Source organism: Camelus ferus, chromosome 17, assembly GCF_009834535.1.
Source record: "Camelus ferus isolate YT-003-E chromosome 17, BCGSAC_Cfer_1.0, whole genome shotgun sequence".
Classification (NCBI taxonomy): Eukaryota; Metazoa; Chordata; class Mammalia; order Artiodactyla; family Camelidae; genus Camelus; species Camelus ferus.
In genome coordinates, this window is record NC_045712.1 from 37,996,039 (window position 1) to 38,009,102 (window position 13,064).

The following is a 13,064-nucleotide window of genomic DNA, read 5'->3' on the forward strand; positions in this document are numbered from 1 at the left end:
TACGTCCTCGATTATAATGAGCGTGCAGTTAATGTTGGTGGCCACCTCCATTCCTGTAGCATGTTGTAAACAAGATCTCAGAGGGACTTTGATTTCCCCATCTGTAAGACAGGAGTTTGATTAAAATCTATTAGATGGTCTTTCAGTTTCCTTCTCACTCTAAAATTCTGACTCAGAAAGTGATTTTTTTTAACTGGTTAATACTATGCGTGGTCATGTTTTCATTTTTTTCTCGTTGCAACGAATGATAAAGCACACCCATAAGAAAATGAATGTGTTGCCCAAACAAGTGGCAGTTTGTATTAATCCTCAACATTCTTAACATGTATTATGTTATCCTATATGTGGGTTTGTTTTTTTTTTAATCTAGAAAGCTGGGAGGTGGTAAACTAGCCAGTTGTAGTACTGTACTACTGTAATAGTCAGTTGTAGGAAGTGAGGAAATGTTAGCCTCCATGAGCGGTCCAAATCCCAAACTTTTTTCTGAAATGAAAATTCATTATTAGGAGTCTGAATTTGTACATGAGTAGATTTTATACGAAAGTGGCCGGTTATGAGGCAAGAAGGCAGATTTAGCTTACTGACCACTTCCTGGTTCCTCAGTGAATTTTAATGTGAATAGGGTTAGGTTGGGGCGGGGGGGGGGGCTTTTTTTTTTTTCATGTTTTTTGTTGAAGGTTAAGTATGACAGGGGCAGGAGGCAGGCGGAGGGAGACAGACGGACCCTCCTGTAGAGGGAGAAACAATGTATACTTGTTAGTAAAGATCTATGGAACAGACTGGCATACTCTGCCTGTCTAGACACCTTCCCTGCCTGGCAGGGTGTGATGCAGAAGGTAAGATAAGGCATCTTTTTTTTAGACCACACCCTTACCTTTTGGAAAAAGTTTAGTGACTCATTCTGGAATTCTATGAAACATTTCAAACATAGTTATTCATGGCTTCATTCTGTTTTTCTGAGAATCATCTAAAAATGGGTATAAAATTTACAACCCTTTTAGGTCCCTACACAAATTAAATTCAGAGAATTATGGCTCAGATAATTTCATTTTCTACTTGATCAGATTCATTTCTGAAGCTTCCAGGGCACGGACCATTCATTCATCTTTGAAGTTGCAGGGCTGGCTGGTGAATACTTTTGTACTCTAAGTCCATTACTCTAAAATGTGAGAAGCCCTAAAAGAGGCAAGCACCATATTTTTAAGACAGTAGGATTTAAACCAGAGGAGTTTACTGATATATTCATTAGGATGAATTTCATTTGAGACTTACTGATAGAAATATCAGAGAAGATGTGAGAATACTAGACCAGCCCCTCAACAGCAATGCAGCATAATACTAGATTTACTAACATTTTAAATATTCACTAGAAACAAATTTTTACCTAAGTCTTTTATTTTTTGTATATATATATTTTTTTCTTTTCTTTTTTTACTGAAGTATAGTCAGTTTACAATGTTGTGTCAGTTTCTGATGTACTGAGTAATGCTTCAGTCATACATGGACATATCTATTTGTTTTCATATTTTTCACCATAGGTTACTGCAAGATATTGAATACAGTTCCCTGTGCTATACAGTATGAACTTGTTGTTTATTTTATATATATTAGTTACTATCTGCAAATCGCAAACTCCCAATTTATCCTTTCCCACCCTTTTTTCCCCCTGGTAACCATAAGTTTGTTTTCTGTGTCTGCGAGTCTGTTTCTGCTGTATAAATAAGTCTGTTTGTCTTATTTTTAAGATTCCACATGTAAGTAATATCATATGATATTTTCTTTCTCTTTCTGGCTCATTTCACTTAGAATGATGATCTCCAGGTCCATCCTTGTTGCTGCAAATGGCATTATTTTATTTTTTATGTCTGAGTAGTATTCCATTGTATAAATATACCACAACTTCTTTATCCAGTCATCTGTCAATGGACATTTAGGTTGTTTCCATGTCTTGGCTATTGTAAATAGTGCTGCTATGAACATTGGGGTGCATGTATCTTTTTGAATTAGAGTTCCCTCTGGATATATGCCCAGGAGTGGGACTGTTGGATCATATGGTACTCTATTTTTAGTCTTTTGAGGAATCCCCATACTGTTTCCCATAACAGCTGTGCCAAACTACATTCCTACCAACAGTGTGGGAGGGTTCCCTTTCTGCACACCCTCTCCAGCATTTATCACTTGTGGACTTTTGAATGATGGCCACTGTGACTGGTGTGAGGTCATACCTTATTGTAATTGTGATTTGCGTTTCTCTGATAATTAGCAATATTGAGCATTTTGTCATGTGCCAATTGGCCATTTGTATGTCTTCCTTGGAGAATTGCTTGTTAGGTCTTTTGCCCATTTGTGGATTGGGTTGTTTGTTTTTTTCTTTATTAAGTTGTATGAGCTGTTTATATATTCTAGGGATTAAGCCCTTGTCAGTCTCATCTTTCGCAAATATTTTCTCCCATTCTGTCTTTTTGGTTTGCTTGTGGTTTGCTGTGCAAAAGCTTATAAGTTTATTTAGGTTCCATTTGTTTATTTTTGCTTTTATTTCTATTGCCTGGGTAGACTGCCCTAGGAGAACATTGCTAAAATTTATGTCAGAGAATATTTTGCCTGTGTTTTCTTCTAAGAGGTTTATAGTGTCTTGTCTTATATTTCAGTCTTTAAGCCATTTTGAGTTTATTTTTGTGTATGCTATGAGGGAGTATTCTAACCTCATTGATTTACGTACTGCTGTCCAGTTATCCCAACCCCATTTGCTGAAGAGACTGTCTTTACTCCATTGTATGTTCTTGTCTCCTTTGTCAAAGATTAATTGACCAAAAGTGTGTGGGTTTATTTCTGGGCTCTCTGTTCTGTTCCATTGATCCATATGTCTGTTTTTGTACCGATACTATGGTGTTTTGATTACTGTAGGTCTGCAGTATTGTCTGAAGTCTGGGAGGGTTATTCTTCCAACTTCATTCTTTTTCTTCAGTATATTGCTTTGGCAATTCTGGGTCTTTTGTGATTCTATGTAAATTTTAGGATTATTTGTTCTAGTTCTGTGAAAAATGTTCTGGGTAATTTGATAGGGATCCCATCAAATCTGTAGATTGCTTTGGGTAGCATGGCCATTTTAACAATTTTAATTCTTTAATCCAAGAACATGGGTTATCTTTCCATTTCTTTAAGTCATCTTTAATTTCCTTAGTCAGTGTTTTGTAGTTCTCCATGTATGTCTTTCAGTTCCTTGGTCAGGTTTATTCCTAAGTATTTTGGGGTTTTTGATGCAATTTTAAAAGGAATTACTTTGTTTCATTTTGTTTTGTTTCTTTTCTTTTCTTTCTTTCCTCCTTTCCTTCTCTTTTTTTTTTTTTTTTTTTAGAATAAACAATTCCAAAATTTATATGGAACCATAAAAGACCCCAAATTGCCAAAGCCATCTTTTGTAGGTCTTTTTTTTCTCTTTCTTCTTTTTATTCTCTTTTCTTATGGCTTGACTAGAGAAGTTCCTTTCACATTTGTTGTAAAGCTCGTTTGGTGGTGCTGAATTCTTTTAGCTTTTGTTTATCTGTGAAGCTTCTGATTTCTCCATCAAATCTGAAGGAGAGCCTTGCTGGATAGAGTATTTGTGGTTGTGAGTTTTCCCCTTTCATCACTTTAAAGACCGTGCCACTCCCTTCTGGCCTATAGAGTTTCTGCTGAAAAATCAGCTGATAACATACAAGTGAACTCCCTAAAGGTCATTTGTTGCTTTTCTCTTGCTAAATTTAATATTTTCTCCTCATCCTTAATTTTTGTCAATTTGATTACTGTGTGCTTTGGTGTGTTCCTCTTTGGGCTGATCCTGTGTGGAACTCTCTGCACTTCCTGGACCTGGGTGACTGTTTCCTTTCTCAAGTTGGGGAAGTTTTCAGTTATTAAAGGGGATTGTTTCTTTACTTTCCTTTTCTGATATTTCATTGTTAGTGTAAAGAAATGCAATTGATTTCTGTATGTTAATCTTGTATCCTGCTACCTTGCCAAATTTTTTTATCAGCTCTAGCAGTTAGTAATGGAGTGTTTAGAGTTTTCTATATATAGTATCATGTCATCCACATATAATGACAGTTTTACCTCTTCTCTTTCAATTTGGATCTCTTTTATTTCTTTCTGTTGTCTAATTGCTATGGCCAGGACTTCCAATACTATATTGAATAGAAGTGATGAGAGTGGGCATCCTTGTCTTGTTCCAGGTTTTAGTAGGAAAGCTTTTAATTTTTCACAGTTGAATATTATGCTGGCTGTAGGTTTGTCATAAATAGCTTTTATTATGTTGAGTATGTTCCCTCTATACCCACTTTGGTTAGAGTTTTTATCATAAATGGGTGTCGCATTAAATCTGTAGATTGAATTTTATCAAATGCTTTTTTTTGCATCTATTGGGATGATCATGTGGTCTTGTTCTTGTTGATGTGGTGGATCACAATGATTGATTTGCTTATGTTGAACCATCCTCGTGTCCCTGGGATGAACCCAACTTGATCATACTGTATAATCTTTTTTATGTGCTGTTGGATTCTCTTTGCTAACATTTTGTTGAGGATTTTTGCATCTATATTCATCATTGCTATTGGCCTATAGTTTTCTTTTTTTGGTAGTGTCTTTGTCTGGCTTTGGTATCAGGGTGATGGTGGCTTCATAGAACGAGTTTGGGAGTGTTCCCTCTTCAGTATTTTGAAAGAGTTTGAGAAGGATCTGTATGAGCTCTTCTTTTTATGTTTGATAGAATTTCTCAGTGAAGCCATCTGGGCCTGCGCTTTTGTTTGTAGGGAGGTTTTTTATTGCTGATTCTATTTCACTTCTAGTGATTGGTCTGTTCAGATGATCTCTTCTTGATTCAGTTTTGGTGGACCATATGCTTCTAGAAACTTGTTCGTTTCTTCTAAGTTGTCCAATTTATTGCCATATAGTTGTTTAAAAAGTCTCTTTCTTAAGGGTTTCTGCTGTCTTGCTGATGTTAATGATACCTACTAAAAAGTTGATGAAATTGAATTTCAACTACTATATAGTTCCTACTAGTAGGGATCCAGAAAATTTAAGTTTAATCCTTTCTTTTCTTTTTTTTTTTCCTTCCTCCCTCCCTCCCTTCTTTCCTTACTTCCCTCCTTTCTTCCTTCCTCTCTAAACCAAGGGAAAATAATTGCACCTGATTTTGAGTTTGTTACACTAGTCTCCATGCACATATTTCATACTGGCCTTAATGATTGGGTTCGTTGCCCTTTGTTAATACTACTTTAATCTATACAGTCCCAAGATATACTTGTATGCTGTGCATGAATGCATGCACGAGTGGGTGCAATGTTTTAGCAAAGTAATCTTCGCAAAGCCCTTTGACATGCTTCTAAGGATTTGGTAGCTGAACTTCTCTGTGCCTTCAGTATAGGAGCTTGTCTCATGAAAGCAGGTGAAGTCGGCAATCTGAGAGGATCTGGGGTTCTTGGGACATTTGCTGGATTGAGAACAGTGGGATTTGTGGGCTCTAATACATCCCATACTGAAGTTTTATGTAACAGTGATGGATTTGTAAGGATTTGCCCCTCACTCAACAGGCACTGTAGCTGGATTCTGCCTGTCACTAATTGTCACCACTTGGCCAGGCCAGGAGTCTAGCCTGGCCAACTACCCACTGATGGGCCATAGTGGGATAGGGCCTGTGAGCTTGGCCTTAGTATCACCATTTTTAAACCCTCTGAACAGCCCAGCCATGAGTAGGCAGCATTGGAATTGAGCCATAAGTGGTGTACTGCAAGGCCGATTTGGGCCCCAGTCCTTGGGGCACACAGGGCCCTAGGCTGCACTTGACGGAATACATTTGTCTGCCTGTCTGGATTAGTGGAGGGGAACACTTGTGGTTGGGCATAATGAAGTGCATATATTATAGGTGCATCTGGAGGCAATCCTCTGGACCAGAAGCAGTGAGGTGTTTTGTAAATTAGCACTAATTTCAATCATTTCTTGGCTTTTGCTTCTGAAACTCTCAGAGGGAAGACTAGATGATTTCCTTAGACTTACTGCATGCTGCCCCCAACCGAGCTCAGATTGTCATTCTGGACACCATATCTGCCTTATCATTAGGATTGCCAACTCTAGGGAGCTCCAAAATGCCTCTGATGCTGTGAATCTCTCATATAGCTTTCATAGCCCCAGGGCTTAGCCCTTGCACCTTTCTGGCCCTCATTGCACTCCTGTGTTGGCAGGAAGAAATAGTTAGTTTGGGTGTAGATTACTAACGTATGGAGAAGCCATCTCTTTTTAATGCTATAAAACCCTTGTCCGAAAAAGTACAATGTACTCATTTTATTGCATTTCACAGATACTGTGTTTTTGACAAATTGAAGGTTTGTGGTAACCTTGCATTGAGTAAAGTCTGTCAGTGCCATTTTTCCAGTAGCATTTGCTCACTTCCTGACTTCATATTTTGGTAATTCTTGCAATATTTCAGGCTTTCTCATTATTATATTTTCTATAGTGATCTGTGATGAGTGATCTTTTTTTTTTTTGTCCAATTAAACCCCAGTTTTAATAATTACAAGGTTATTTTTTGACCACGTGTCAAAGAATTTTATTTGGGGTACACCCTAGTTTCTGTGCTGCCATCGTCTGTCTGTCAGTGTTTAGACGCAAATACAGCATGTGATGAGTGATCTTTTTTTTTTTGTCCAATTAAACCCCAGTTTTAATAATTACAAGGTTATTTTTTGACCACGTGTCAAAGAATTTTATTTGGGGTACACCCTGGTTTCTGCGCTGCCATCGTCTGTCTGTCAGTGTTTAGACGCAAATACAGCATGTGCTGAGTGATCTTTGATGTTACAGCTGTGCCTCCCTTGAAGGCTGAGATGTTGGTTAGCGTTTTTTAGAGGTAATGTATTTTCATCAAGTATGTACATTGGGGTTTTTTTTAAGCATAATAATGTATACTTAATAGACTACAGTATAATGTAAATATCACTTTTGTATGCACTGGGAAACCAAAAAACTTGTGTGACTCGTTTTATTACAATATTCTGTTTATTACATATGGTCTGGAGCCAGACTTGCAGTATCTTCCAGGTATGGCTGTAATTAAACTTGCAGAATGGTCATTGTTGATGATCTTTCTTTGGAGAACTGGTAGCCACTTACAAGAACAGAAAACCTAGTTCCAGCAAACCAGAACTCAGGCCTGTTGCCTTAGTGCCTCCCTGGGCTCGCTGGCCTCTGGTCTCAGAGCCCTGTCATTTGTGTTGCCTGTCACTGCCAGAGTGGCCTTGCTATAACATGGATATGACCCTCTCCCAACTTTCCTCGGGAACTTAAATGGTTCACCAGTACCTCCAGGGTAAATTCCTAACTCATGAAATCCTGGCCTTCTAAGGCAGAACCTTCTCCCTACCTTTAAAGCTTCATTTTCACTTATACTTCCCCCATTCCCAAGAAAGCCCACATACGTACATGCCCATGCACACAGCCCCGGACATCTAGCCCCCACCCCACCACCACCCCATGCACCACCTCTCTCCCTGCCAGGTCCACCCACCCCCTTGCCTTTGAGCAGTACACTTCCCTTGGCTACACGCCCCGCTCACATCCTACCCCTCAGAAGTCCTTGCCCTGAAAAATTCTGTTTGTCTCAATTCTGAGTTGTGTGGGAGCTTGGGTTTTCTTTTTTGCCAGGAGTACTGTTTGCCCCTCTGTTATGCTGTTTATTAGCCACCTATGTGTTAGTATTATCGTGGTGTGTGTCTGGTTTATGTATCCATTCACTTAAGAACTATTGGTTTGAGCACATATTCATGCCAGTTACAAAGCTAAACAAAATGGAACTTGCAGGTTAGTAGAAAAAAAGCAATTAAGATCTGTCTTACCAGATTGGGAGCTGGGAGAGGAAGGGCAGGGCCTGACCAGGGTAGTGCATGTATACGTGCGTGCGCCCACACACACACATGTTATCGTCCTCTTGATCCCTGGGTGTGAGTGCCCTGCGCTTTCGTTGCATTCAGTAACTGCGCCGTGCATGTCTGAGTTGAATTGGAGAGGAGACTTGAGAAGGCAAACAGGGCAGGGCCATGGGGTGCAGTGGGCTGGGAGGGGAACTGGACGAGGCCACCCCTCTGAGGGTGTGAGTTGGCTGGCAGGAGTGGTACTGACGCTTCTGCGACCCACCAGCCTCCCAGTGGGCCTCCCCAGAGGCTGAACAGCCAGTTCTGCCTGACTCCTCTCAAGCATCGCCTCAGGTCAGGAGTGAGTCCTGGGCAAAGAGCCTCCCTCTCAAGGATTGGAATTGCCCTAGCTGGAAAAGGCAAAGAGGTCATTATCTGCCTTTTCTGTTGTTGTCACTAGGGGCAGAGTGAAGAGGGTGGGTACAGTTTGTTTCAAGGTGGGTTTTCCCATATTTCTCAGCTTTTCAGTTGGCTCATTTAAGGAACAGATCCTTATTAGAAAGCTATATTCATTGCTTTTGTGGGGGCTGGGGGTTAAGTATACTTTTTATAGCAGCATGCCTTCCTTGGTTTTGGTTGGACTGTTTGAAACTCTATGTAAAGTGTGGGTTGGAGCATGCTCTTCCCTTGTCTGGGTCCTTTCCCAGAGCACAGGCTCTCACCCACCAATGAGGGGCAGTGGGAAAACACTCCTCTGTCCACTCTTTGGTTTCACATTGTCTGAAGGTGGAACATCTGGTTACTTGAGGAAGAGTCACAGTCCATCTACTTTGTGGTCCTATTTGGGGCGCCCTCCGCCATGTGGAATATGACCACAGCCCTAAAAGTAAGCAAACAAGGCCTCCAAGAGGTGGGCCTGGGACTGCAAGTCTCCTGGAATTTTACTCCTATATTTGTGTAATGAATACATGTAGTAAGTGGCTGCTTTGTGCCAGGCACTGGGCTAATGTAAAGACAGGGCTCCCAGCCCTCAAGGATTGTATGAAGGGAGAGCAGAGCTGGTGTTCCCTAAAGGCCTGTTACCTAAACTGAGTACCTTTCTTTCACAAACACATCTAACAAGATTTAGTTTTACTTGCTTTACCAGCCCACAGCCAACCAGCAGTAGTAAACAGTGGGTGTAGGGAAGATGGGTAGCTGTTGACCCAGAAATGACAGCCAGGAATGGAGGAGGAAGACAGATACCCATACAATGGAGATGCCAGAATTACAGTTATGTGTGAAGCCGAGATCCCAGTGTCTTTCCCATACCCCATGAGGACATCATTACCTAACACTCCAGTAATTGATGTTCATGGTAATGCCTCTAAATCTTTCCAAAGAAATGGATGGTTATCGTACTTAACGCAAGAACAGCTATAATATCTCTTCGTTGTTTTTTATTTTATTTTTAATATGTCCAACTTAACTGTCTAAATGATTAAAATATGTTTCTGCTTAGGAACAAGCCATAGTTACCTGGGAAATTTACTTACATGGTGGGGCCTATTCTTCAGCAGAACCACACGTATGAAACACAACTTGAGTGTAGTCATGTCACTGCCACAGGTACCATCAGGAATGAGCAGTTGTCAAAGGATAGATAGAATACAGTCAGCTTCTGGGAAAATTCACCATGAGCATAATATAGTCACTGGAAGTATACACAAGAGCATTGCTCTGAAATTTATTTTCAGTGATCATCCATTGCTGAAAACCACACTTTATGATATTTGAAGAACCGTTTCGTGAGGTGCACATGTGGTGGCGAGATAACCCCCAGGCAGCAGATGACAGGAGGGTACACTGCCACAAATTTCGATGGGGTGGGGTGAGTTGTAACTGACCACATAGGTCACACTGAGCTGTTCTGCAGGTGAAGCAGGCAGACCTTTGGGATGCTACAGGTTCAGTTCCAGATCACTGCAATAAAGTGACTAATCAATAAAGCAAGTCACACAAATTTCTTAGTTTCCCAGTACCTATAAAAGTTTTGTTTACGCTGTAGTCTATTACATGTGCAATAGCATTGTGTCTAAAAAAATGTATATACCTTAATTTAAAAATACTTTATTGCTAAGAAAATGCTATCACATGAGCCCTCAGCAAGTCATAATCTTTTTGCTGGTGGAGGGTCTTCCCTCATTGGTTGCTGACTAAGAGCACAAGGTTGCTGTGTTGGGAAATTCTGAAACTGTCACTTCTACTGGACTTGAGATGGTTATTCTCTCCGTGTCATGCTTCTCGTTCCCCGGCTCCCAACAGTGTACACAGCGTGTGGCAGTCACTTTGAGTATTTGTTGAGTCGATGTTCCTCTGGACAAGTAGACAGTACACATTTGACTGCCTTTCAGCCATTAATTCCCTGCCACTCTGGTGGTAGGGGGGAGGCCTGGGCCTTATTCTTTCATTATTAGTCTGTGCAACTTTTGGCTCTGGAATGTCTGTCATTTTGAGTAGTAGTCACTGTTCTGCCCTCTCAGCTTTCTGGACACGTCCTTACTTTTCATGACTGTACTGTATTCACTCCAGATCCTCTTTCCTTTGTTGGGGGTAGGGCAGTGGAGGGAGGAGGAAAATTGGACAAAGGGTAAAGATAACCCAGTACAACCACTGAAAGAGCCACAGTCTTCAGAAAAACACACATAGCTAGGGCTGAGTAATTTTTGAGTGATTCCTCTGCTGTGAAGGGACTTGAGTTCTCAAAGGACTGAGATGTCACTTGCCTGCATCATAGACACTGCTACGGGTGACTTTCCCATGGCACCTACATCTGGCAGAGAACTGGAGACATCAAGGTTTCTGAGCAACCTGGTTGGTGCAGCGACAGGCCACAGAGTTTAAGACAAAGAACTAGAGGAGGGCAGTCTGGAGTTGCCATGTATTGCAGTGCGTGCCATGGACAAATGGGCTTCAGTTGTGGAGTCTCGGCTGTTTCAGGGCCGTCCCCAGAGGCTCACCCACAGCGGCGAGGAAGAACGGGAGCGCGGCTGGCACTCACTTCTGAAGGAAGTGTGCCGGCTGTGCTGTGCCCAGGGTCTTAGAGTCAGCATGCATCACCACACCTCCACCCCCTCCACCCTCACGCCAACCCTGTGAGGAGGGGCTGGGGCTGGTGTTTTCACAGGTCAGGAGACCAAGCCTCCTGAAGCCCCACAGCCAGATGGTGGGGAGGCATCTTTGGACTCATTGTCCAGCATTCCTACACTTCGCCCCATCACCCATGGGGAGAGCAGAATTCAGAGTCTCTTATCCCTGGAAAATAAGCCATTTGGGCCATAGTGCTAAAAAGCCTGGCTGGTTTCGAGAGCACTCCCCCTCCTGGTGGCTGTTTTGCCTTTACTATTGGCTAATGGGTACAGTTAGAATGTCTTCATGGTTGCTGCTTAACCCTAGTCCTAGGTAACCACTACTTTCCTCCCGCTCAGTCTCAGACAGCCTCCGCATTAGTCCCTGGTTTGTCCACAGTGTAGGGGCAGCGGTGTTACTGCTGAAGAGCGTTTTCCCAGAGGGTCTGGTGCTCCACTCCCCACCTCTTTGCCTTTTAGGTCAAAGTTTGAGCATATATATGGAGGCACTGTCTGCCCAGTGAATCCATAATAAAAGCAGAGACCTGGAAACTAGTCCCACCTCCCAGCTGGTGTGTTGTCTGTGCTGCTGCTGGTCTGGCTGACCGTGGGCAAGGCCTTTGCCCTTGGAATGCTCCCTTTTCATTATCTGTCATGCGAAGGCTTTGGTCAAGGTGGCCTGGTTTCACAAAGGCTAACTTAACTCTCAGGGGTAGGGATGAGAACTCACATCGGAAATGAATAGAAGGTTTAGGCAACTTTTCTGTAAGCAGCTCACACAGACACTCATGGCTCACTTTGGAAAGATGATTCTGTCAAGTCCCCTTGATGGCCAGACAACACCTGACTTTGAGTTCTCTCCTCTCTTCCAGATGCCAGTATGGACAGAATAGCTTATGATGCTTATCCCCGCCCACCACTTCCGAGACATTGAGCGGAAGCCAGAATACCTCCAGCCGGAGAAGTGCATCCCACCTCCCCACCCCAGCGCTGTGGGAACCATGTGGTTTATCCGCGACGGCTGTGGCATTGCCTGTGCCATCGTCACCTGGTTTCTGGTCCTCTATGCGGAGTTTGTGGTCCTCTTTGTCATGCTGATTCCATCCCGAGACTACGTGTACAGCGTCATCAACGGAATTGTGTTCAACCTGCTGGCCTTCTTGGCCCTGGCTTCCCACTGCCGGGCCATGCTTACGGACCCCGTGAGTATGTCTGGGCTTGTTTTGACCAGCCCACACTCTCCTCCTCTGGCCCTGGCATGGCCACAGCCTGCATGTGCCCCTGATCTTGGCAATGTGGAGACAAGAGCCGGGGCTGGGGTGGGAAAGTGGGGTCAGGCCCCACCGAGGGGACACCATCTATGCCACAGCCAGGCTGTCTTGGTTGAGTGACGCTATCTGTATGTTGGTACCTACATTAATTGACCCTGCTGTGGGTGGCATCTAGCCTACAGGAAATCTTGCTTCTAGTTAGAAAGGTGCAGTTGAAAACCATGAGGCTGGGGCTGGATGATCAGGAGTGGAAAGCATGCTGGGAGTTGGGTCAGGACGGGGCTTCTTGGTGAAGACAGGACTGGAGCTGTGTGGGGCTGAAATGAAAGCCCTATCAAGTTCCAGGAACCTGCATGGAAATGGCCTTTACTTTGTTTGGGGGAGGCCCTTTTCCTCAAAAGCTGGACAAGCCTGTTTCAGGACATAGCAGGTCCCTCTTGGTGACTATCTCTGGGTAAACAGTGGTGTTCTGCCCAGTGACATAGCTAAATGTGCCAAGCTGTGCAAGTGGCTATCGAGTGTCGTTTACCCTGGTATTAAATCCTCCGTTCCTGCTCATTATCTTGTATGGGAAAAGCAAGAGTGCGTTATTTGATAAAGACCTCCTACGGCTTAATTGTTGCAGGACTTCAGAGGAGTGTGTTTAAATTAAGAAAGCCAAGGCAGTGGCACTGACCACACAGATTTTGTTTGTGTGAGCCCCAAGGAGAGTGCAGGAAAGATGCTAGGTCCTGATCTAGTGTCCCCTCTCGAAGGGCTCCATTTCCTGCTGGTTCGGGTGGTGGATCATTAATCTGTCCCTAAGGAAAGCA

General features: G+C 42.8%; 1 protein-coding gene across 9 annotated transcripts in view; it reads left to right on the top strand.

Annotated features, from left to right (window-relative positions):
• The window catches only part of ZDHHC3 (zinc finger DHHC-type palmitoyltransferase 3), a 107,480-nt gene that overhangs the window by 50,922 nt on the left and 43,494 nt on the right, over positions 1–13,064 (top strand). For all 9 annotated transcript variants that reach the window (XM_032459033.1, XM_032459032.1, XM_032459034.1 and 6 more), the window contains one exon: positions 11,854–12,183. In XM_032459033.1, coding sequence (XP_032314924.1) covers positions 11,878–12,183 — 306 coding nt within the window. In that variant the 5' untranslated portion in view covers positions 11,854–11,877. The remainder of the gene's footprint in view (positions 1–11,853; positions 12,184–13,064) is intronic.